Source organism: Diplotaxodon limnothrissa, linkage group LG6 (genome assembly GCF_057381915.1).
Source record: "Diplotaxodon limnothrissa isolate DT_005_m linkage group LG6, D_limnothrissa_male_GT1.1, whole genome shotgun sequence".
NCBI classification, from domain to species: domain Eukaryota; kingdom Metazoa; phylum Chordata; class Actinopteri; order Cichliformes; family Cichlidae; genus Diplotaxodon; species Diplotaxodon limnothrissa.
Window position 1 is genome coordinate 38,968,258 of NC_140601.1, and position 25,053 is coordinate 38,993,310.

Genomic DNA, 25,053 nt, shown 5'->3' on the forward strand with positions numbered 1-25,053 from the left:
ATTTTAGCGCAGTCCTACGAACAAAGTACAGAAGACTATTTATATAACAGTTTAAAACATGATGTAAATCTAATTTAAAAGCCTCTTGTCAGACCTCCCGCAAAGTACAGACAGGAAACCTTGGTTGTACTTCACACTTACGTGAGGCGATGATTAATAATTATTTTTAAAAGATGAGACTTAGATCAGATGTTTCCTGTCTATATATTTTGGCTGAATGCTTTTTCACTAATCACTGTTAAAGAACTTGAGTTTTGATTGTGCCCCACTCTTGTTGCAGATTGTTGCAGACCTAACCCTAGCTAATAATTATATAAATATGCAGTCACATGCATGCAGCCTTCAGAGCTGGGGATGAGGTGAGCCTAAGAACAGCAAGGGCAAAACTGTCACGTGGCATCATAGAGGCAAAATGGCAGTACTCCAGGAGGATTTCTCAAAGCTTCAGTGACAGCAGAGACACTCGGAGGCTGTGGCAAGGGATATAGACCATCAAAGGTTACAAGCCCACTTGGCTACAAGCAGACTGTGGACAGAAGACGCCACCCCCCCTAACGATCGAGTGGTGACACTTTCCCATGAAAGTGTGTTCCTTGCCAGGATCAATACACACAAAGCCCCAGTACCTGACAACATCCCGGGACGAGCACTGAGGGACTGTGCTGCGGAACTCACAGATATCTTCACAGACATCTTTAATACGTCACTGAGTCAGGCTGTCGTTCCCACGTTCCTCAAAGTCTCCACCATCACTCCTGTAGCAAAGAAGTTATCTCCCTCCTGCTTTAATGACGGCCATCCGGTCGCACTCACCTCCATCATTATGAAGTGCTTTGAAAGGTTAGTCATGCTTCAAATAAAGACATCTCTTCCCCCCAACCATTTCGCATACCTGTCAAATCACTCAACCGATGATGCAATTTCAACTGCCCTTCACTCAGCCCTCACACATCTGGACACTAGAGACTCATACCTTAGAATGCTGTTCATAGACTTCAGTTCAGCATTCAACACCATCATTTCCCAGCAACTCATTCACAAACTGGATCTGCTGGGGATCAGTACCTCGCTGTGTAACTGGCTGCTGGATTTCCTGACAGAAAGACACCTCCAGCACAAGAACACTGAATACAGGGGCTCCCGAAGGATGTGTGTTTAGCCCCCTGCTCTTCACTCTCCTGACCCATGACTGCACACCATCACACAGCTCCAACCTTTTCATCAGGTTTGCAGATGACACAACTGTGGTAAGTCACATCAGCAACAACGATGAGACCTGCTACAGGAGTGAAGTTAACCATCTGGCAGCAACAACAACCTGTCCCTGAATGTGGAGAAGACTAAGGAGATCCTCATAGACTTCAGGAGAACTCACACCCTGCACACCCCACTAACCATCAATGGTGCTGCTGTGGAGAGGATAAGCAGCACCACGTTCCTGAAGTCCTCCTCTTGCTGTTTAGATGTCCTGCCAACAAGTTTTTTCAAAAAGTCTCAAAGACTTTGGAGTCAGACCTGTTACAAATCGTCAACCTTTCTTTAATGTCAGGTGTGTTTCCAGAACCACTAAAACCTGCTGTAATTAAACCTATACTGAAAAAGGACAATCTTGACAGCTAACAGGCCGATCTCAAACCTCCCATTTCTAAGTAAGATAATTGAAAAAGCAGTTTCTCAACAGCTCAATTACTTCTTAAAACAGAATAATTGCTACGATGCCTTCCAGTCAGGTTTTAGACAGAATCACAGCACTGAAACTGCTCTGACCAAAGTGTTTAATGACATATGTCTGAATACAGACAGTGGAAAAATGTCAGTCTTAGTTTTACTGGATCTCAGTGCAGCATTTGATACAGTTGACCACAACATATTACTCAAACGACTGGAGAACTGGACAGGTCTTTCAGGAACTGTACTAAACTGGTTCAAAACATACTTAGAAAACAGGAAATACTTTGTATCAATAGGTAACTTCACATCTGAGCAGACAAGTATCACATGTGGAGTTCCCCAAGGTTCCATCTTGGAACCTCTTCTGTTTAACATTTACATGCTCCCACTGGCACAGATTATAAAGAACAACAAAATAAACTATCACAGCTATGCAGATGACACACAAATATAAATCACAATGTCACCAGGAGACCAAGGCCCTGTACAGGCTCTTGGTAAATGCACTGAGGAAATTAATGACTGGTTGTGCCACAATCGTCTCCAGCTAAACAAAAAAACCAAATAAATAAAAGGAAGTAATAGTCTTTGGCGCCAAAGAAAAACGATTACAGGTCACTAGAAAACTTCAATCTATACACCTAAAAACCACCAACCAGCGAGAAATTTGGGTGTAGTGATGGATGCAGACGTAAACTTAGAAAAACACATTAGGACAATAACAAAATCATCTTACTATCACCTCAAGAATATTTCAAGGGTAAAAGATCTGATGTCTCAACAGGACCTGGAAAAACTAGTCCATGCATTCATCTTTAGTAGGCTTGATTACTGTAACAGCATCTTTACAGGTCTACCTAAAAAATCAGTCAGACAACTACAGCTCATTCAGAACTCTGCTGCTCGAGTCCTCACTAAGACCAAAAAAGTGGACCACATCAGTCCAGCTCTGAGGTTCTTACACTGGCTGCCTGTCCGTCAGAGGATAGACTTTAAAGTTCTGATGCTGGTCTATAAAGCTCTGAATGGTTTAGGACCAAAATACATCAGTGACCTCCTGACCCAGTATGAACCTTCCAGATCCCTCAGGTCATCTGGATCTGGTCTTTTATCAGTTCCCAGAGTCCGAACCAGACACGGAGAAGCTGCATTCAGCTTTTATGCTCCTTATATCTGGAACAAACTCCCAGAAAGCCTCAGATCAGCTGAAATACTCAGTTTATTTAAATGCAGGTTGAAGACTCACCTGTTCTCAGCTGCATTTGAATAAAGCACCAAATCCACACTGTTTTACTTTTAAGCTTAAAATTTAAAACGTACTCTTTTTTTTTTAATCATGCTTTTTATTTGTTTCTGTTTTTTAATGTCTCTGTAAAGCACTTTGAATCACCTTGCTGTTGAATTGTGCTATATAAATAAACTTGCCTTGCCTTACCTGGGTGCACACATCTCAGAAGATCTCTCCTGGTCAAAAAATACTGCATCACTGGTCAGTAAAGTTCAACAGCAACTCTACTTCCTCCGCAAACTGAGGAGAGCAAGAGCCTCAACCCCTACAATCTTCTACAGAGGCACCATTGAGAGCATCCTAACCAGCTGCATCACTGTGTGGTATGGCTCCTGCACTGGGTCCTGCTGAAAAAAAGTTACAACGGGTAGTGAGAGCAGCGGAGAGGATCCCTCCCTCCAGGACATCTACTGCACCCGCCTCATCTGGAACTCACAGGTGACTTCACTCATATGTCCAATAGCTTTTTCAGTTTGCTGATATTAGGAAGGAGACTGAAGAGCCTCCGGGCCAAAACAAGTAGACTGAAAGACAGCTTCCTCCATCAGTCAGGATGCTGAATTCACTCCCCTGCTCTCACCCTCATGATCTCCAGACCTGCATTCACTTATTTCCTCTGAACCCCCCCCCCCCAAACATTCGACTCTGACCCACCACCATTGCCCCTTCACTGACTGGCCCACTCCCACTGCACATGCACTTGCCCACATTTACTATGATTGCTTTGGACACTACTGCTTAAATAATTAAGTATTGTATTGTATTGTACATAAGACTTTTATTTTATTTTATTTTTTTACTTTTTTATCTTTATATTTTTAGTGTACACTCAGGGCCATGGGAGCATTGCTATTTCAAATTCCTGTGTATGACTGTACATATGGTCTTTGACAATAAAGCTGACTTTGACTTTTGACCCTGACTATATGTGTGTGTGGGCATATACATGATAAAAAATTTTCAAGGCTCCAACGTGAGCTAGAATTCTTTCAAAATGATGTGAAGGACCATTAAGCCATATATGAAACAATTACTGCAAGAATTTGCTGCTAAATGTGGTTTTACAAGGGGTGTACATATTTCTTTCCACAGAATTTTGTACACTTCTCAGAACATTTTCTTTCTCAAATGACTGTATGTATATTTTTACTTCGCTTACTATTATGTATTAACAAGCCATAAAAAGACAGCTTCCCCATGTGTGAAATAGGTGTGAAAGAAGTAAAACACATCATTGCTGGATTGTGGGTGTTAAAATCGTGAGGTATAAAAGAGCGTGGTGCATCTAAAACTTCACTCTTTCATCTTCACTACCCTCTAGGTAAGATAATAGAAGGTACTGACCAAAGCTTTCTGACAGCTGTCAAGGTAAGACCAACAAGTCCTTTGTTCCATATGATTGTCTTTTTGTCCTTTGGTTAATACTTTAGTGTAGTGGCTCTGAAAAAAGTGGTCATGCTCCCGTGGAGGTGCATGAAATCACTGCATGACCAGTAGAAACTAGATAAGATGGTTAATGTAACAAAACTATGCAAAACAAGAGTTATTTCAAAATTCAACTGCTTACAGTTTATTTTGTAATCGTGAAATATTATATATTCTATGTTGTTTAAAAGTAGAGTAACATGTTTAGCCAAATATTCTAACTAAATTGCTGGCTGCCTGAGTGGTGTCCAAAAATATGATGTGGGCTTTAAAGATAAATGCAAAATGTTTTACGTTTTGTTATTAGATTCCCCCACCTGAGCTGTATTTGTACTGACATTAGATTACACACAGGTGCACTCTATTTAGTCATTAACACTCATCAGGCAATGTCTATGGGCAACTGACTGCACTCAGACTAAAGGGGGCTGAATAATTACGCACACCCCACTTTTCAGTTATTTATTTGTAAAAAATGTTTGGAATCATGTATGATTTTCGTTCCACTTCTCACGTGTACACCACTCTGTGTTGGTCTTTCACCTGGAATTCCAATAAAATTGATTCATGTTTGTGGCTGTAATGTGACAAAATGTGAAAAAGTTCAAGGGGGCCAAATACTTTTGCAAGCCACTGTATATGTTGACAGCTTGCTAGCTATAAATTCACCAAAGTGTTACCTGCACATACTTCATCAGAAATGATAAGAACTTTGGGTGAGGTATATTGGATATTTTGGGTATTAAGTTTACACTGGGGTGCAACACGGTGACATGGTGGTTAACACCGTTGCTTCACAGCAATAAGGTCCCGAGTTGAATTCCACCATCAGTCCAGGGTCTTTCTGTGTGGTGTTTGCATGTTCTGCCCATGTTTGCGTAGGTTCTTTCTGGGTACTTCCTCCTACAGTCCAAACACATGCAGCTAGTGGGGATAAGTTAATTGGTAACTCTAAATGGTGCATAGGTTTTAATATGAGTGCGAATGGTTGTCTGTGTCTGTGTGTTAGCCCTGTGACAGACTGGTGACCTGTCCAGGGTGTACCCTGCCTCTCGCCCTAAGAAAGCTGGAATGGAATTTTGCACTGTTTAACTTCCCTTTTGTTCATGTAATTTAATCTCCTCTCATTGTTAAATGATTCCATTCAGATGGCAAAGCTGTGGCACGTCCTGCTCCTGTGTTGGGCATGGAGTCCCCTGTGCCTTCCTTCCAGTGTGAGCTTCATTGGTACACCACAGGAGTGTGAAAAGGCTCACTTTGTCCCTGGTTACAACTTGGGTGGTGAAGGCTTTGACATTGTGACGATGGAGAGAAAAGGTGCCTATGTGATCGACACTGAAACATGGAAGATTGGAAATGGTAGCTGTAGGATGTACTGTAACCGTTACATGAATGGAGAGAAGCAGAAGGTCCCTGTTGCTGTGGTGGACTGGAGAACCCTTCCTAAGTGCAGTTTGAAGGTCTCCAGTGTGGTCTATGATTCTGTTGAAACTCTTGTCAGTGACTCGACATCATCTGTATCCAACAACTGGACAATTGGCCTTGACATCCCGGTAGATCCTTCAGCAAAGGTTGGGGTTGGCTTTGGAGGTTCTCACTCAAGAGATTCCACCTTTGCTATGAAAAAGTCAAAACAAGACCGCTACACCTTCTTACACCATTCGATCAACTGTCATTACTATGGGTGAGTATGTCAGTGGATATTTTTCTTATTTGAGTAATTTGCTGATAATTTTTAATTTATTTATTTTTTAATGTATTTATTTATTTTTTAGTTTAGCATCAAGCGTGATTCAAAATCAAATGGTTTCTGTGTCACTGAAGTATTTATTGCATTTACTGCATTGATGTTAAACACTTTTCCCCCCATAGGGTCACCCAGAACACATACATACAGATCTGGAGTGTACTGGAATATCATATCATTTTATAAGCTGTGTATTAACATTTTGTACGATGTGAAAAGAGTGCATTTAAAAAATTGATTTTCCCGATTCAAGATTTTAGTTTAAATAATGCAATATCGATTTATTAAATCCTGAATTTTGCCAGAGACGCAAGTATCTCAGGTTAAGGCTCACAACACTATTTCAGCAACCACCAAACAGCTAAAACAGCAAATGAGAACAGGTAAACGGATTCCCCCAAAAATTTAAACACAAAGCGCAGCTCATTCACATATGCAGACATGCCTTTGGGTGCTGAAAGTCAACATCGCACAGACTCTGAAGCTGCAGTTGGGAGTTTGCCTTGTAATCGCAAGGTTGCCGGTTCGAGCCCTGGCTTGGACAATGTAGCTTGCCATCACCTGTGTGTGTGTATGTACATGAGCTTTGGGTCCTTAGGGACTAGTAAAGCGCTATACAAATACTGGCCATCTTCACAATTAAGTTAAATTTATCTATATGCTTTTCTGTTCCACAGCTACAGACTGGCAACAAGTCCTCCTTTGAGTCAGGAATTCAAGCCGGCAGTTGACTCCATTCCCCCTTATTCCTCTAAAACTGCGCCATTATATCACAATCTGATTGACACTTATGGAACACATTACATCACACAAGTGTCTCTTGGAGGTGAAATTAAAGCAACCACTGCTGTCAAGACCTGCATGGCTACAATGAATGGACTAACAGATACTGATGTTAGTGACTGTTTGTCAGTTGAAGCTTCAGCTTCTTTTGCAAATTCTGCCAGTATTAATGCCACAATTGACCACTGTCAGAGAAAGAAAAAGATGTTAGGGTCTAATCAAACTTTCAGCAGTTCATTTAATGAGCGGCGCACAGAGGTCATTGGTGGAGATATTGATGGAGGTGATATCCTCTTTGTAGGTCAATCTGACCCCTCGGTCTATAAAAACTGGCTCATTTCTCTTAAAAGTATCCCTGATGTGGTCCAATACAACTTAAAACCCCTACACACCATACTGCCATTAAATCATCCTGCCAGGGCGGGACTGAAGCAACAAGTGGAGCAGTACATTAAGAAAAATGCAGTGCTGAAGAAATGTTCAGAAACCTGTAAGATTGGGCACCGATCAAACGCAAGAGATCCTTGTGCTTGTGTCTGCAACAGTAACCAGAACATCAAGTCAAACTGCTGTCCTGCTGGGAAAGGTCTGGCAACCTTAAAGGTGTTCAAACTTTATGCAAAGGGTCTGTATGGTGACAAGTGGACTCAGACAGATGGTTCTGTGAAGGTGACATATGGTGATCAGAAAAAGCGCACTGATATTATAAGTAATGATGACAACCCTAGATGGAGAGAAACATTTGAGTTTGGAACCATCAACATGAAAAACAAACTTAAATTTGCTGTGTATGATGAGGACAGTTACTGGAACAGTGATCTGTTAGGCGAGTGTTCATTTGATCTGCGAGCAGGGAAGGTGAGCGACAGCTGCATGCTGAATCATGGGACCTTCTTCTTTTCCTACATCGTAGAGTGTGCACCAAGTCTTAGTGGGAACCAGTGTCAGGAGTATATCCCCTCGGCCATGAGTCCGTCTTTGGCTGAGGTTTTTCATACCAGAAATGGGGTTCTTCTTGGAAAGATTGGGAATAAGTATGAGAAGCCAGCCAATGAGAGACTTTAAAGCCACATGTTGTTGTTAGGAAAGAAGCCGGTATGGATTTGACGACATGCTGAATATCTATGTGCTTGTACTTCATGGCATTCTGTCTTTAACTTTTATGTGAAAAAATATTTTTTTGAACTCAGAACTGTAATGCACTTCCTATGCTTCTTTTTCCATATTGTTTCAACTATCTAGCAATAAAGCATCAGCAACGACAACGCCTGTGTTTCTTTTAAGTATTCAAAAAAATATTGCGTTATTTTTTTGGTTTTGATATAACACGGCAATGAAGGGTGTTCTATCCATTTTTTGCATAGAGAGTGCAAAAGTGTGTTATCTATATAAAAAGATTAGAATACTGAATTGAATCTAACATTCACCTTAAACACAAGTAAATGTTTCTGCCAGAAGCAGAAACATCCAATTTAGCATCTTATCGAAACAACCCATCATTAACTCTAATACTAGGAGACTCATAGATAACCTCGTGGCCATCAGGAGTTTAAACAGAAACAGTAATGAATCTACAAGGGTTTCACCAGTTTGGAATTATTAAAGTTTCAAAGGAAAGGACTATGAAGTATTTTTTTCTTATACTTTATCTCCTGTTGGGAAATTATTCTCAGCATTTAACCCATTCACTCAGGGAAGCAGTGGGCAGCCACCAATTCAGCACCAGAGGAGATATGTGTAGGGAGGGTAAATTACTCAGTGGTACCTCAGGTTAGCCGTTCGGTGGATTTGAACCCTCAATCTTCCAATCATGGGGCAAATGCTCTACCTACTGAGCTATTGACATAGATGAAACAAAGACATAAAGTAATCATGTATTAAAAATATACAAAATTTCATAGTGGTATTTAAACTAAATGTACATGATAATTAGAATGATCAAAAATGTGTCACAGAATTAGTGAATTCCAATATAAAGACAAACAAAGACATCAAAACAAGCCCCCTGAATAAGATCCTTTTTACATAAAAATCAAACTAATCGACTTACAAACTTTTTATTGCAAGTTTATATTGGTAACTGTTTGTTCAGTTTCTTCTTTAAAAAAAAAAAAAAATCCTGACCTTTGGGTCAGGAATTAAAATGCCGGTAGAGGAGACAATTTTATGTTTGGTCCATTGGGCTTGGACATCTTTTAATTGTCTGGCAAGTAATTTATGGGGTTTATCTCCTAATTCAAAGTTAAGAATATCGCTTTTGACTTGGATCCCAAATCTGATTGTATTGAAGTTTTAGTTTTAGAATAGAATTAGAGATATCCTCAGTATTAGTTTGGAGAAGTGACTCCTTTAATGTTGATAATTCTGACTCGATTTGGGACAGACGAGTTAATCTCGATCTACGAGCAGGGAAGTTGAGTGACAGCTGCATGCTGAATCATGGAACTTTCTTCTTTTCCTACATTTTAGCGTGTGCACCAAGTCTTAGTGATAACCAGTGTCAAGAGCAGACATGGGCAGTAACGTGTTACAAGTAACACATTACTGTAATCCAATTACTTTTTTCAAGTAACAAGTAAAGTAAGAGATTACTATTGCAATAAAGTAATTAGATTACTACTACTAGAGAGTATGACCATGTAGCGTTTAATGTGTGGAAGTACTGACCTTACTTTGAGCCTGATTCCGTAAAAAGTGACAAAAACATTAGCATCCTGTACACTCTACTTGGGAGGAAAACTTCTTTCTACACAGAAAAATTTAACTGCAAATGTGAGCAAACACATAGCACGCTGCCACGAGAATGTGAAATTCCCCGGGAAACCCCCGGATCCCCCCCCGGGCAAATCTCCGACTGCTCCACTTCTTCTAAACAGGTGAAAATAGATTTAAGAACAACAGGACTTAGTGCCGCCGACTCTTTGATTTTATCTATTTTTTGCTGTGTTTTACTTGCATCTATTTGAAAGAGTGAGTGTAAACATAAAAAAATATTTTATTTTAAATAGGTTTAAATGTTAAATAAATTTCTTCAAGTCAAAGACTATCCATCCATCCATCTTCTTCCGCTAATCTGGGGTCAGGTTGTGGGGACCAGCAGCCTAAGTAGAGAAGCCCAGACCTCCCTCTGCCCAGACACCTCCTCCAGCTTGTACGGGGGAACACCAAGGCATTCCCAGGCAAGCCAAGAGATAAAATCTCTCCAGTGTGTCCTGGGCCTACCCCGGGGCCTCCTCCTGGTGGGACATGCCCAGAACACCTCACCCAGGAGGTGCCCAGGAGGTATCCTATTCCAGCTGAGGAACATGGCCTCCAATTTGGAGGTGCTGATTCTTGTTCCCACCGCTTCATACTCGACTGCACTCGACTTCATCGGGTGAAGCCATCACCCGATGAAGCCAACAGAGGCACATCATCCACGAAAAGCAGAGATGAGATTCTGAGACCACCCAAGTGAAAGCCTTCCGCCACTTGGCTATGCCTAAAAATCCTGTCCATAAAGGAAACCCGAGGGACACGATCGAATGCTTTCTCCTGTACACCGTACACTGGTTGGGCAAAACTCCCATGAAACTCAATTATCTTTCAGAGGATAAAGAGCTGATAAAGTTTTGACTCAACAGTTTCAGTATTAACAGAGAAGATAGGGCGTTCCCTTGAGATGACTGTCATGGGCCTTTTTACTTTTAACTCTGAATGCTATTAGCACTTCATTGCAATAATGTATACTATGTATACTTTATTAATCCCCATAGGGAAATTAGTCATCTGCATTTAACCCATTCACTCAGTGAAGCAATGGGCATCCACCAGTCCAGCGCCCGGGGAGCAGTGTGTAGGGACGGTACCTTGCTCGGGGTACCTCAGGGTAGCCGTTCAGTGGATTCGAACCCCTGACCTTCCGATCATAGGGTGACCACTGCCCTGGATGATATACTCTGAATGACTACATACTTACTGCTAAATAGTGTCATATGCAAATCATCAATAGGGATTTGCTGGAGAATCTCATGCTCAAAGCACTGATAGATGTAAATTTGAAAAGTCCTTTTTCTATTATCAAGACTCAAACCAGTGCGGTGTTAACAGTAGAAAAGAAAGCAGACTTCATTCACTTTTATTGCCTACTCAATAAAAATAACAATGATTCTGTACACTTAACAGCAAAAATGTATGCAAAGTGAAGTGAAATAAATTTACAGAGGAAGTGGTACGAACCTTTAAAAGAGTGACACATTTATTTAAATGTGAGCTGTTTTATATAGTGCACAGCTGAAATTCAGTTCAATTTAATTTTATTTATATAGTGCTAAATCATAACAGCTGCCTCAAAGCAAAACACATGCACAACGGCCTTACAGACAAGAACGCATTAGTCTGGAATCAGAATCAGAAAGAATGTCAGGTTACTGAAGGTTGCTTCCTTATCAGGAACTGGTTTCAGCAGTTTTATTGTAGAAGGACATATAGTTAAAACCTTAATATGCAACATAAAGAATAAATATAAATAAAATGATGTTTTTAATATCGTCACACATAAAAGCATTTTATTAGAAAACTGATAAGATCTCCTGCAAAATGAAGCTTCCTCATTCAAGTAAATGAGTCAGGCATGAGTCTCAGTGTGAAGTACTTAAACATGTGAGAGATAAACTAAAACAGACAGTTTGGTTAATGTGGTGTGAGAGCAAGGAGTCGTGGTCACTGAATCATGTTACAAGTATGTGTGCTAAGTTTTCTATGTGCCGCAATGAGCTACTTCTGCTTTTTATTTTTTACTGTTCAGTTACCTTTCAGTGTTTACTGGTTTCAGTATTAGTTTTAGTTTTTATTATTTTTATTAAGTTTTATAATATAGTGAGCATTTGTCTGGTGCAAAAAAGTGATTACCGGCAACACATTGGGATATCTACAAGATGACAGCCTTTACAATCAGAATTTGCACCAAACTGACCACAATTAAAACTAAGAACATTTCTTGTCTGTTTTATTCCTGTTATTTATATATTTATCAAGTTTAATGAGTAAATTTAATGAGAAACACACAGAGGTCATTAGTGGAGACAATAATGGAGCTGATATCCAATTAGAATCATCTCTATTCAAAAATGGGCTCAGCTCATTTAAACCCACAACTGGTGTGGTCTGATACATCTCAAAGTCCCTGCACACTACAGCACATTAAGAAATATGTAAGATTGGATGTAGATAAAAATTTAAGAGATCCTTGTGCTTGTGTCTGCAACAGAAGGTGCAGGTGACATATGGTGATCAGAAAAAAACAAACTAAACCAAAACAATGGTCCTTAAGGCCCAGCCAGCTTTAAGACACACTTGTATTTAGTATTTACAGATTCTGCCTGTTCGCCATTTATAATGAGAGGGCAATGCACCTGTCTGTGCCTCCTGAGCACCAGTGGGACAAGATCTCTACCTTGGCCCTGTACGCTGTCTCATCACCATCATGACCCCAACCATGGTGACTGAGGCCACGAGGAAATCTTTGATCCAGATGCAGGTGTCAGGGAGGGATTTGAAGGTGGCGAAGATGTCTGAGATCATGGTGTTGAATGCTGAGCTGTAGTCCACGAAGAGAATCGCCACATTGCTCTTCCTGTTCTCCAGATGGGTCAGTGCTCCGTGAAGGGAGACGGTGATGGCATCCTCTGTGGACTAATTTGCTCTGTAAGCAAACTGGTGGTGGTCAAGGGAGCGGGGTAGACAATGTCTGATGTGCTGAGAGACTATCCGCTCGAAACACTTAATGACTACAGATATGAGGGCTATAGGTGAGTAGTCACTGAGGCTGTCTGTACCAGTCTTTTGGGGGACGGGAATGATGGTGGAGGCCTTCAGACAGGTGGGAACGATGGCACAAGTCACTCTCAGTCTCCACCTCCTTGCTATAGACGTGTGCTTCAAGGGGACTTCCACTGATTTATTAGCATCAGTTTCTTCTGCAATCACCACTTTTTGCTCATAATGTGTGTATATGAGACTACTTCATGTCATTAGCTTGTATCTAAACTTTGCCATAGTTTGTGGGATTTTTTTTAAATTCTTTTAAAATTTCCAGCAGGAAAAATCTATTTTTGTTTATGTAGTTTGCAATCGTCACTTTGTGTTGCAAAGCCTTAGCCTTTAGCCTTGAAATATGGTTTTATGGAGCAGTCACATTATTAATTTTATATATTTAACATTTTAAGACAGAAATACTTTTTTGGTTCTTTAACTGAAGACAGTTAAGAAAATTTATCAAATTATTTTCAATTCGTTGAATCAGCCTTGCAATGGATATCCCATAATTGAGAAACAAGAGCCGCAGAAAGTCCCATTTATGTCTACAGCACCATCCACTGGGCATCCATTAAAATATGAAGATGATACTCTCTGTGTGTGAGGTAGGAAGGAAGTAAAATTCACACATTGTTATCTTGGATGTTCTTAAGTTAATATTTGGGAGATTAGCGATCAGGTCTCCACCCCTACATTAAAACTATAAAATAGGTCAGAAGCTGCTGATCAGAGCAGAGTCAACATTGAAGGTAAGACTGCTAAGTCCTGCCTTGCACTATTTTTTTAAGTTGTGCACATTCTCATTTTAGTGCACTTGTTCTGATTCTTTATTTGTGCTTGATTTGTCCTTGATGTTATTAATACTGATTTGCGATGCTCTCTTATTTGTTGTGACACTTTCATGACTTCTGTAATGCGAATGTGAACCTGTGAAGTCTGACAATCATTGCTTTAGTGTACTGATTAATCTTTGTTTATCTCCATCATTTTTTTCTTCTCTTATTGTTTGACTCTTTCATATAGATGGCAAAGCTTTGGCACGTCCTGCTCCTGTGTTGGGCATGGAGTCCCCTGTGCCTTCCTTCCAGTGTGAGCTTCATTGGTACACCACAGGAGTTTGAAAAAGCTCCCTTTGGTTACAACTTGGGTGGCGAAGGCTTTGACATTGTGACGATGGAGAGAAAAGGTGCCTATGTCATCAACACTGAAACATGGAAGACTGGAAATGCCACTAAGATGTACCAGAACAGCTACATGAATGGAGAGAAGCAGAAGGTCCCTGCTGCTGTGGTGGACTGGAGAACCCTCCCCCAATGCAATCTGAAAGTCTCCAGCACGGTCTATGAGTCGGTTGAAAGTCTTGTCAATGATTCTACAGCATCGGTGTAGGAGCACATCCCTTCTCCTATGACAGTGGTTCTTAACCTGGGTTCGATCAAACCCTAGAGGTTCGGTGAGTCAGTCTCAGGGGTTCGGCAGAGCCTCCGCCATGACATGCATGGCTCATTTTGTGCACCAGTAAAAAACATATCTATGTCTTGAATTTGAAAAAAAATCCTATTTTATTTTTCACTAAAGAGGGGTTCAGTGAATGCGCATATGAAACTGGTGGGGTTCGCTACCTCCAACAAGATTAAGAACCACTGTCCTATGAGCTCCTCTTTGGCTTACGTTTTCTACTCCAGAAACGGAGTCCTTCTTGGAACGTCAGGGGAGAAGTATGGTGAGTCAGTCAGTGTAAGAGCAGCTGTTGATGTGAAATGAGTTGATGACTAAATAACAATCTGATTTTATGCTGAATATCTTAGGTTAATATGCCGGTTTGATATGTAAGATGACCTGATGTGCAAAAATTATTATTACTTTTAAAATAGGTCAGCTGTTCAAGAGTCTGATAGCAGTGGGGAAGACGGAGTTGTTGAGTCAAGATGTTCTAGATTTCACACTTCTAAACCTTCGTCCCGAGGGCAGAAGTGTGAATAGTCTGTGTTGGGGGTGTGTGGGGTCTTTGAACCTGCAGAGGATCTTGGCCGACATACTAAATTTCCTCAGCCTCCTCAGGAAATACAGCCGCTGCTGAGAACTATAAACTTATTTCACTAAAACTATTATTTATTTACATAGTGCCAACTTACAGATGAAGTCCCTGCAAGAGAAAACGCCTATGAGCAGCACTTGGTGATAGCGGAGAGTGAATAAGTCCATTTCAGCATGGGGAGAGCTCCAGCAGAACAAGAGTCAGGGACGTGTTCGAGTGAGGAAAAAGCTAAGAGAAAGAAATGATGAAAAAAGAAAAATGACACACAGCAAATGTGACAAACCACAAACAGTATAGCTACAGAGATAAAAGCCTGGTGAGAAAAGCACCAGAGGGGGTGGAGGGGTGAATAGCACCTTACAACCAGAAAAACAACCAGAGCGCTATTTTGTTGATCCCGTTGCCAGTTTGGGTTCAAACCATCCTTTGTCATTCAGCTCACCCTCAAACATATCTTAGTCATGTTGCTATAGACTCAGGCTGCTGGAGGACTTCCATTGATCTATTAGCATTATATTCTTCTGCATTCACCACTTTTTGTCCTGCTGTGTTTACATGCTACTACTGCACGCCATTAACTTGTATCTAAACGTTACCACAGTTTGTGTTTTCCTTTCTTTTCCGTTGGTTGTTTGTGCTTTCTATTTCCTGGCCTTCTGCACCATTCATAGCAAATCTTCCTGTTAAAAGGATGTAAACACCAGTAAAGACTCGAGTGTTGCCAGCACTAAAATTTGTAACATCACTTAGCATTGCAAGCCACGTGGTTTATTTACAAATCTTGTTCCACTGCCCTGTGTCCTCCACCTGTTCTCCCGCTCATCGAGGTCCCGGCATAACTGAAATAGAGAGACCACAATTACTGGTTTTCAGTTGCCCTGCCAGCCTTCTTGGCTCGGTCCCTCGAGCCCGCAAACCACACCTCCGTCACAGAGGGATTTCTTCTTTCTTACTATCGCCAAGTGTTTGACTCATAGGGAATCATCTGATCACTGTGATTCTCTCTATCTAATATGCTATGTGTGTTTTTTAACCTTATAATATAAAAAACCCTTAAGATGACTCATGTCAATTAGTTGTATGGCTTCAGTCAAATTGATTCATATATTAAGTCTGCACATATTACTGTGTTTGGTGTCCCATTGTGGTCATATTATAAAAGAAAATGTGGCAGTTCAAATGAACTGTAATTTTAATAATGTTTTTAGAAAATGAAGCAGAATCTTTTACCCTCACATGGCAGCAGGAAAAATCCAATTTTGCTGATGCAGTTGGCAGTCATCACTTTGTCTCGCAAAGTTTGCACAAACAGATATATAAAATATACGGTATGTGTCATATCATTTAGTTAACATACGGTTGTGATCAAATACTCGCCTATTTCTTTTTAATTTTTATTTTTTTTACATTTGGAAAAAATAATAACTTTATTTAACTAAAAACAAAGTTACTATTCTTAAAAAGTCAGGAAAAGTTATATTTGTCAATTCTTTGCACTAGGCTTGTAATGCATGTGCCATAACTGAGAAATAAGATCAGCATAAAGTGCAAATTTATATCAACAGCGCCACCTGCTGGACACTCATTAAAGTAACAAGATGAGAAGATGATTTTCCCTTTACGTACACTGCATTGACAAAAATACTCACTCGTCTGCCTTCACACACATATGAACTTGGGTGACATCCTGTTCTTAATCCATAGGGTTTAATATGATGTCACCCTTTCCACCTGTAACAGATTCAACTTTTCTGGAGAGATTTAGGAGGAATTTATGTGTTTATGGGAATTTTTCACCATTCTAAACTAAAAATGCTCCCGATAGAACTCTCAGGTCAGCTGATAAGTTGCTTCTAGTTGTTCCTAGAAGCAGGCTAAAAAACAGAGGAGATCGGGCCTTTGCGATTTCTGCGCCCGAACTTTGGAAAAGTCTGCCTCTTGAAATTAGGATCTCTCCAAGCCTTGACATTTTTAAAACCACATTTTTGATCTCTAGCTTTTAATTGTGACTGAGTTTTTTTTTGTTCTTTGTGTGTGTTTGATCTACTTTTTACTTGTTTACTATGTACAGCACTTTGGTCAACCTGTGTTGTTTTTAAATGTGCTCATAAATAAATTGATTGATTGATTCTTCAATAAGTGCATTTGTGAGGTCACACACTGATGTTACAGAAGGCCTGGCTTGCAGTCTCCACTCTAATTCCACTCAAAGGTGTTCTGTTGGGTTGAGGTCAGGACTCTTTGCAGGTCAGTCAGTTTCTTCCAAACCAACCATCATCCATGTCTTTATGGACCTTGTTTGGTCCACTGGTGCTCAATCATGTTGGAACAGGAAAGGGCCAACCCCAACTGTTCCCACAAAGTTGGGATCATGAATTTGTCCAAAATGTCTTGGTATGCTGGAGAATTAAGAGTTTCTTTCACTGGAACTAATGAACTAAGCCAACCTGTAAATAAACACAATTTGGTCAAATTATTTTACATTTACTCATATTTGAAAAACAAAAACAAAACTCATAGGAGTCTTTAATCTCCTAAAACATCCAAAGTCAAAACAAGATACAAAACAAGTACATCCTCACATAGTGACAGTGGGGTTTTTAACAGCATAACAAAATTTAGTCCCCATTGTTTAAAAGTATTAAACATTCTATTAAACAAAACAATATATAAGATTCAGAAACACAAAGTTGTAAATTTCCCAACATCAGGATACAGGATCTAAAAGGTTAAAACCTTTTAGTTGGTTATTGCCATTTACATATTCTTCATACTCATATCAGCCTGCAGCATGCAAGAGCCTATAGCAATGAGTTTTTCTATTACAGCAGAGAAATATTGTAATAATACTAATATTATTGAAGTTTTCACAAAATGTTTGTAAAGCCTTTACTTTTTAGACAATTCTTATTAAGTCACTAGTTATATAAGAGTTTCTTAATTTAATTCTTAATTATTTTCAAGAAGTAAAAAGCCAAAGAGCTGAAAATAGACACGTACATGTAACTCAGTAAAGAGTATTTTTCCTCCTTATATTTTTTGATAAGTAAGTATGAAGTGACTTGAAGGTAAAATACTCAAGTATTTTGAACTGTTCTGGAGTCATTCTGCCTAGTGACGCTCCACCACTTCCCAGGACAACATGCTTAACATTTTTGAAACTGCGATTTTATTACATTGTTTTCAATTATATGCCCCTCGTTAATGCACATTCTAGAAGCATTGTTTCCTGTCTTGAAATTTTGCACATGGAAAAACAAACAAACAAATAAACAAGTGTGTTCCTGATGTGGGACTCCTGTGAAGTCCACACTGTCTGATGAGTATCGGAAACTGTCATTTTTGCATAAACAAGAAAACACAGATGAAAACTTTTGCAAAAGACTTTAACTGTGCAACACATTTGCAAAGCGTCAACTAAATGCAGGACTAATTTTCAACTGAACGGCGCTCTGTGAACATAAACAGCATGTTTAAGAACTTGTAAGGGTGAGGTGTGAAGTGTTGGTGTGAATTCTTGCTCTTGCATCTGTTTATTTAATATTCAATGTTATAATAACATCTGCTCAGCCCAGTTACCTCTGGACAGAAGTCCTGAGTGTCTCTCCGTTCAAAGGGTCCGAGTCTCTGATTCGAGGGCTATTACTACAATACGTTAACAGAAACTTATTTAAGCTGATTACGGCACTAACTACCTCCATCTGAAAGCCTAACCAACTGTGAGCTAGCTGACGCACCCCACAAAACACCAATGTTTCTTTTATCCGGGATATATAAAAATATGCTTTCCTATTGTACTTCATAAACATGACAAGCAGGTTTATATTTCAAAATTCTTTGTACGTATCCTGGTAGGCATGTTGGAATTTCCTTGTGCCTGAATGTGTCTGTATTTTTTATCAAACATTAGGTACAGTAAGAAAAGGAATGATAACACTCATCTGTGTGTAAGCTATTAATATCCTTTCAAAATCACATTATAAGAAATTGTATCAAATTGCAACAGAGTTCTGGCAGCTGGGCTTGCCAGCAATAAACTCTGTTTTCATGGTTTGCACAACAGGTTTGCAAGAGCAAAGCTTTTTACTGGGTTATGATGCTGTGTTGTCAAGAAAATATAAGTTTTATGCTGTTAGCCATTGAATTTCAGTGAGTCTTTGCATTAACCAAAGGGGGAAAACCATTTACAATACAGTACTGTTCAGAATTCAAAATAGAACAATTACAATTAGATTTACAACTTAACATTCACTTTTGCTTCCAGGATGATAAATTGCTTGAATCCTTGTTTCTAGATATAAAGTAGATATAAAAAATTAATGTTATAAAACATTTAGGTTAAATGTAATAAATATTTTACAGAATATATAACCAAAAAATATTGACAGCAACTTAAAAGGAGGAGGTCAAACATGAAGATCAAATACACAAAACATAATCATCAACATCACCATAATTTGCTTTACACTTTACACTTCAGGTATTGCGTGATAATGTTCCAACCTCTCATTCTGGTCTCTGTTTGACCCTCTGGCTATTTATTTATTTGTCTTTAACAAGTCGCCTTCTTTCTTCTTCTAGTTCTTAGCAGAAGTTTAATTAATTATCGTCAACGCCTAATGGAGGGTGTGGGGTGTGTAAAAATGTGTGAACAAAACTGATTCAATATAAAACTTGTGAGAAATTTGTTGGAACCTAGTTTTAAATACCCTTTCAAGACTCCACCTCCTGGACACTAATATCTTAAGCTGTCCATTTTGAGGCATCAAACAGAACTTCCTGTTAATGCTGATGGTAAGACACCCAAAACCTTCATTCTGTGAAACTCTGAGATTTTCCAGTTTTCATGGCTTTAAATTTCCCAAGATTTTAACTTGTATTGCCTTTTATTATATTTCCTTCTATTGTTCTTTATTTCCTTCATATAGATGGGAAGGCTGTGGCATGTCCTGCTCCTGTGCTGGGCATGGAGCCCTCTGTGTCTTTCATCCAGTGTGAGCTTCATTGGTACACCAGAGGAGTGCAAAAAGGCTCACTTTGTCCCTGGTTACAACTTGGCTGGAGAAGGCTTTGACATTGTGACGATGGAAAGAAAAGGCGCCTATGTCATCGACACTGAAACGTGGAAACTTCAAGATGGCACTTGCAGAATGTACAGAAACAGCTACATGAATCAGGTAAAACAGAAGGTCCCTGTCGCCGTGCTGGACTGGAGAATGTTCCCCAAGTGCAGTTTATCAGTCTCCAGTACACTCTATGATTCTGCTGAAACGCTTGCTAATGATTCCACATCATCTGTGTCCAATGACTGGAAAGTTGGCCTTGATATTCCTGTTTCTGGTAGCGTTGGACTTGGGCTTGGTTTTGGAGGCTCCCACTCCAAAGAATCTACCTTCGCCATGCAAAAGTCTAAACAAGATCGCTACACTTTCTTTCGCCATTCTGTCAAGTGTAACTTCTACAGGTGAGTATTTGAACAGAATTAATTCAATTCCTAAAAACTACAAATAGTAAACAGTCCTATATATGCAAATCTTTCTATGTTATTCCAGTAGTTATGTTATTTGCAGACAGACAAACTCATCCACAGTATTTTATCATATGGGTAAAATTTTATTACCTTTATTATATTATTGCTTACATTTTTTAATTTTTTGTTTTATTTCTGTCCTTTACAGTTACAGACTAAAAGCAAATCCTCCACTGAGTCATGATTTTGAATCGGTTGTGAAGGCCCTTCCTTATTACTCATCTGCAACCAAGCATTTATACCGGAATTTGGTTGAGACATATGGCACACATTACATCACACAAGTGTATCTAGGAGGAGAAATGAAGGCCGTCACTTCCATCAAGACCTGTCAGGCGGCCATGAATGGCCTGTCAGCTACAGATGTCAACGACTGTCTCACAGTGGAGGCCTCAGTTAATTTCATGAGCTCTGCCAGCATTAAAACCATGAACAAAAATTGCAAGGCAATGAAAAGGAAGTTAAACCATGGGCAAAGTTTCAGCAGTACATTTAGTGAGCGATTCACAGAGATCATTGGTGGACACATTAACGGAGCTGATATCCTCTTTCAAGGGCAATCAACATCCGTTATGACGGACTGGGTCAAGTCTCTTAAATCCATACCTGATGTGGTCCGATACAATATAAAGCCCATGCACATGATTCTGCCAAGCAGCCATTATGCCATTGCGGGACTGAAGCTAGAGGTGGAAAAGTACATTAAGAAAAACGCATTGATGAAAAAATGTTCGGAAACATGTAAGATTGGATCCAGATCCAGCAGAAGAGATCCTTGCGCTTGTGTCTGTAATGGTAATAAAAATATCAAGTCGAACTGTTGTCCTGCTGGGAAAGGTCGTGCAACATTGAAGGTGTTCAATCTTTATGCAAAGAATCTATATGGAGACCAGTGTACTCAGACAGATGGTTCAGTAGAGCTTAAATATGGTTACCAGATAGGGCGCACTGCTATTATACCAAACAATGATAACCCCAGTTGGTCGGAGGTATTTGAGTTTGGACCAATCACTATTAACACGAAAGACAAATTGGTGTTAAATGTATACGACGAGGATAGATACTGGAACAGTGATCATCTTGGGCAGTGTCAGGTTAAACCACGCAAAGGCTGGTTTAATTACAGCTGCATGCTTAATCATGGTACATTATTCTTTTCCTGCAAAGTAGAGTGTGCACCAAGCCTAGGTGGTGACTACTGTGACGAGTATATCCCCTCACCCATGAGTCCCTCTTTGGCCAAAGTCTTTCATACCAGAAATGGTATCCTCATTGGAGAAACTGGTGAGCAGCATGGCAAATTAGTCAAGCCGGGACTTGAAGTAGGACAAAGGGAGAATATGTGATGCATACATTACTTTTATATTGTTGCTTCTCATTTCTGCTTAACTGCTTATCATGTGGAACCATTCCTGCCTCATATAGTAATCGCAAATATATTGCAATATTACTGCATTCATGTATTCTTATTAAAAACGTGCCAGTAAAGCAGTCACAAAAACAACATCGGTGTCTGTGCGTTTGCTTCATTTGTGGTGATGTTCATTGACTTGAAAACATTGTGAAAAGATAAATAATAGAAAGAAGATCCAGGACTGTTGAGCAGCTAGAATCTTGTATGAGAAGTTCAAAAGACTCTGAGCTGGTCTCCTGAGTTCCCAGACATTTACGGGCCGATGTTAAAAAAGGGGGGTAAACGTGACCCTGTCTCAACTCTTTTTGCGATATGTTGCATCAAATTCAAAATACCCTTGAAATTTTTGTTTATGTTTTCTGTTTTATTATGAACAAAATATGGGTTCATGAGATTTCAGATGATAACACTTTATTTTTATTTAGATTTTACACAGCATCACTTTTTTTTTTTTTTTAGAATTGGGGTTTTATTTTTGCTTAATTTATTAATGACAAACATATTTGTGACACTTTCAAAACCCAGCATTCTTGTACTCTGTAAAACAACATCATTGCGTGCATTTGCATGTGTCTCTTGCATTGTTTGTCCAATAAAATCTACATTATCTATCTGAATTATTGTGTCAGTAGATGTCAGACTAAAAGCTATCCATGAGCCAGTTTTAAGGCATTAAAGGTCTGTGGGTAGTGATTTGACATGTGCCACTTTTCACTCTTAAATGAAAGAAAACCGAGGCAGTTCTCTCCGTGAGTATCTGTTAACGTGAAGTTTAAAGCTTCACGTGGGAAACTTATATTAGGTATGATATACACATTCACAGACATCATTGGTGGATATGATATGTGTGTATTTGTTGAGCTTCTTTGAACCTTTAAGGAAGAAAAAGCTCATTTTGTGCAGAACATCTTGAAAATACGTACGTATGCTTCAATAATGTGGGAGTGCCAGCAGCAAACTGTAACTCTTTCATTGTGAAAGTGTATAGGCATTAAAGCATACATGTGAATTTGTTTGCCTTCTTGTATGCATATAGGGCATGCATGAACACATCTGCAATCTCCAAAGAATTCATTTCGGTAGATCAATGCGTGGATGGTTGCATGCATACATGTTTTCACAGAGCAGATGCAACTATGTTCCCCATGTGTATTGCGTATTTACAGAAGCACAAAGAGTCCTCTGAGGATCCCGACCAATCACTTTGCCTCTGTGTGATGGCACACCTCCTGTCTGTGTTATAAATAGAGAATAGATGCATCAATTCCCTCGGGTCAAACAGCTCAAGTTCAAAAACTTCATCTGGCTGTTTTGACAGAAGGGAAAAGGCACACTCCACAAAGACAGACGGTAGCTGGTAAACAGTGTAACCCTGCTATTACAGAGTCACGTTATAATGTGTTAACTGCATAATGAAGGGTAAAATGCATGTTTATAGTTCTGACTGTTATGCAGCCAGCAGCATCCTGACCAATCATCGATTTCACATTGAAATATTAATAGCATTATTTATTCCTGCACAGAGAAACATGGAAGGTTTATAAATTATACAGAAAATCTAAAAAAAAAAAAAAAAAAGCTATGGAAAAGTTTGAAGTCTGTTATGTGTGTTTCCATCATTTCTACATGAAACTAGCGCCGCTTTGTGGTACATATGTGAACTGCAACTACTTACAGCACTGAAGCAGAAATCCAGTATGGATGTGTGCAGTAACACTGCAGCACAGGATGGACAGCAGCAGAAGAAGCCGAACATCTTTATGCAAACCAAACAGCCACATTTATGCAAATAAAGGAAACCTTTGTTCTAAATGCACATGTGCAAAATTCCAGATATTTCCCTGTACAAACCCCACCAGTCATGATCTGAACATACACACTGTTTTTGCAACTATTATGTCAACATATGTATTTAAATACAGAGACATTCCTCCAATCCACAATTTTTTCAAAAAAAATAAGATGAAGGAAAATGAATAAATGGATGGATGAATGAAGAAATGTAAAAAAACAAACAAACAAAAAAACAAACAAAAAAATCAACAAAAAAAAATAAACACATCAGAAGTAGTGGAATATAGCTGGTCTAGGTACTGGTAATTTGATAAAATCTTTGGGGCTTTTTGGCTTCTTCAGCCAGAGCAAAGACACACATGCTTGAGCGACTGGTGATTTTAAATTTGTTATAGGTGTGAAAACCCGCCTTATGACACCTGAGGCTCTAGTACACCTGTAACTCCAAACTGGAGAAACAAAAGAAAATGGATGGGCAGATGGATGGTTTTATTGTTTGTTTTTTTGATGGAAGGAATCTGTTTGGACTCATTTCTGTTTTTTATTGTGAAAATATTTTACAAAAAGGTCAAAGTAAAGGTGGAGTGGAAATAGTTTAACTCTCAGACGTTCAAGGATGTCAAAAGCTTACTTGATCTCACCAGCTTTAAAAAAAAAATATATATATATACACAGGATTAGGATTCCGTAAGCTTATGTACAAACATGTTACATTGATAGGAAGTTTTTCCTCTAACATTGTGCAACACATTTAAAGAACACAGTATCACATTACTTTCTCAGAAACAGAACTACGCCCTGTGATCGCAAACAGGCTGTTTGTGTACGTGTAAGGGCGAGGCGAGCCGTAGTGGTGTTAACTCAGCCCGTTTTCAACTTTTCACCCTCACATTTTTAGGTTCTTGTGTATAGTAGTTTTTATACGACCAACTCCTTTAAAAATGCGGAATCCAGTAGCGAGAAGTTCCACACATACGATTTATTTTATTCTGCACGCCCACAATCAATACTCTTCACATTTTTTATTTATTAAATACTTCTCTGGACTTCACATTTGTTCATTTTGGGTTGGGATACAGGACATATTAAAGGACACCTTTAAACAAAAGATGTCTTGAAAGATGCATTTTGCTTCTGTTTTGCATTCGTATTTATTTTCTAAACGAATCCATTTATTTGGGACTCAGTCTGACAAGTAAACATTTTCTTTTTGTTTTTGTTCAGATTGATAATTTCAGAAAATTCTTCATGTGAAACAAAAAACAAAAAAAACTGTTTTAAAAAAGTCTCTGTGAGACTTTTTGAACATGGTGAAGTGCACATAATGTGTGAATGCTGATAATTAGATGAGACAGTATTGACTCCACCTCCTGCATATTAATGTTACAGTATACAGTCAGTCGGACTTTGACAGCACGATCACAGTTTGCAGTTCACAGTCAAGGTAAGGTCTTCTTCATAGTCATTATGAAACTATTGCACTGGGCTGAAAGTGTCAATTTAAAGATTGCTTTGTTTAACGATTTTATTTTTGTTCTTCTGTTATTTTTTTATTTCATCTACACAG

At 39.2% G+C, this 25,053-nt stretch overlaps 2 protein-coding genes across 2 annotated transcripts; both read left to right on the forward strand.

Moving 5' to 3' along the window:
- The first annotated feature begins 5,532 nt into the window (after nucleotides 1–5,532).
- LOC146631181 (perforin-1-like) lies at nucleotides 5,533–7,979 on the forward strand. The gene is made up of 2 exons (XM_085356653.1): nucleotides 5,533–6,068; nucleotides 6,809–7,979. The coding sequence occupies exons 1-2, from the start codon at nucleotides 5,533–5,535 to the stop codon at nucleotides 7,977–7,979; spliced, it is 1,707 nt and encodes a 568-aa protein (XP_085212779.1).
- An 11,554-nt stretch (nucleotides 7,980–19,533) lies between these two features.
- Nucleotides 19,534–21,624, forward strand: LOC146631182 (perforin-1-like). Its single transcript, XM_085356406.1, has 3 exons — nucleotides 19,534–19,542; nucleotides 19,677–20,212; nucleotides 20,427–21,624. The coding sequence occupies exons 1-3, from the start codon at nucleotides 19,534–19,536 to the stop codon at nucleotides 21,622–21,624; spliced, it is 1,743 nt and encodes a 580-aa protein (XP_085212532.1).
- Nucleotides 21,625–25,053: the final 3,429 nt, after the last annotated feature.

Excerpts from the sequence above, each read along its gene's own strand:
- LOC146631181 (XM_085356653.1), top strand. The coding sequence starts at position 5,533 with ATGGCAAAGCTGTGGCACGTCCTGCTCCTGTGTTGGGCATGGAGTCCC. Across the intron at positions 6,069-6,808 it reads ATCAACTGTCATTACTATGG|CTACAGACTGGCAACAAGTC; the intron begins GTGAGTATGTCA and ends TCTGTTCCACAG.
- LOC146631182 (XM_085356406.1), top strand. Across the intron at positions 20,213-20,426 it reads GTCAAGTGTAACTTCTACAG|TTACAGACTAAAAGCAAATC; the intron begins GTGAGTATTTGA and ends TGTCCTTTACAG.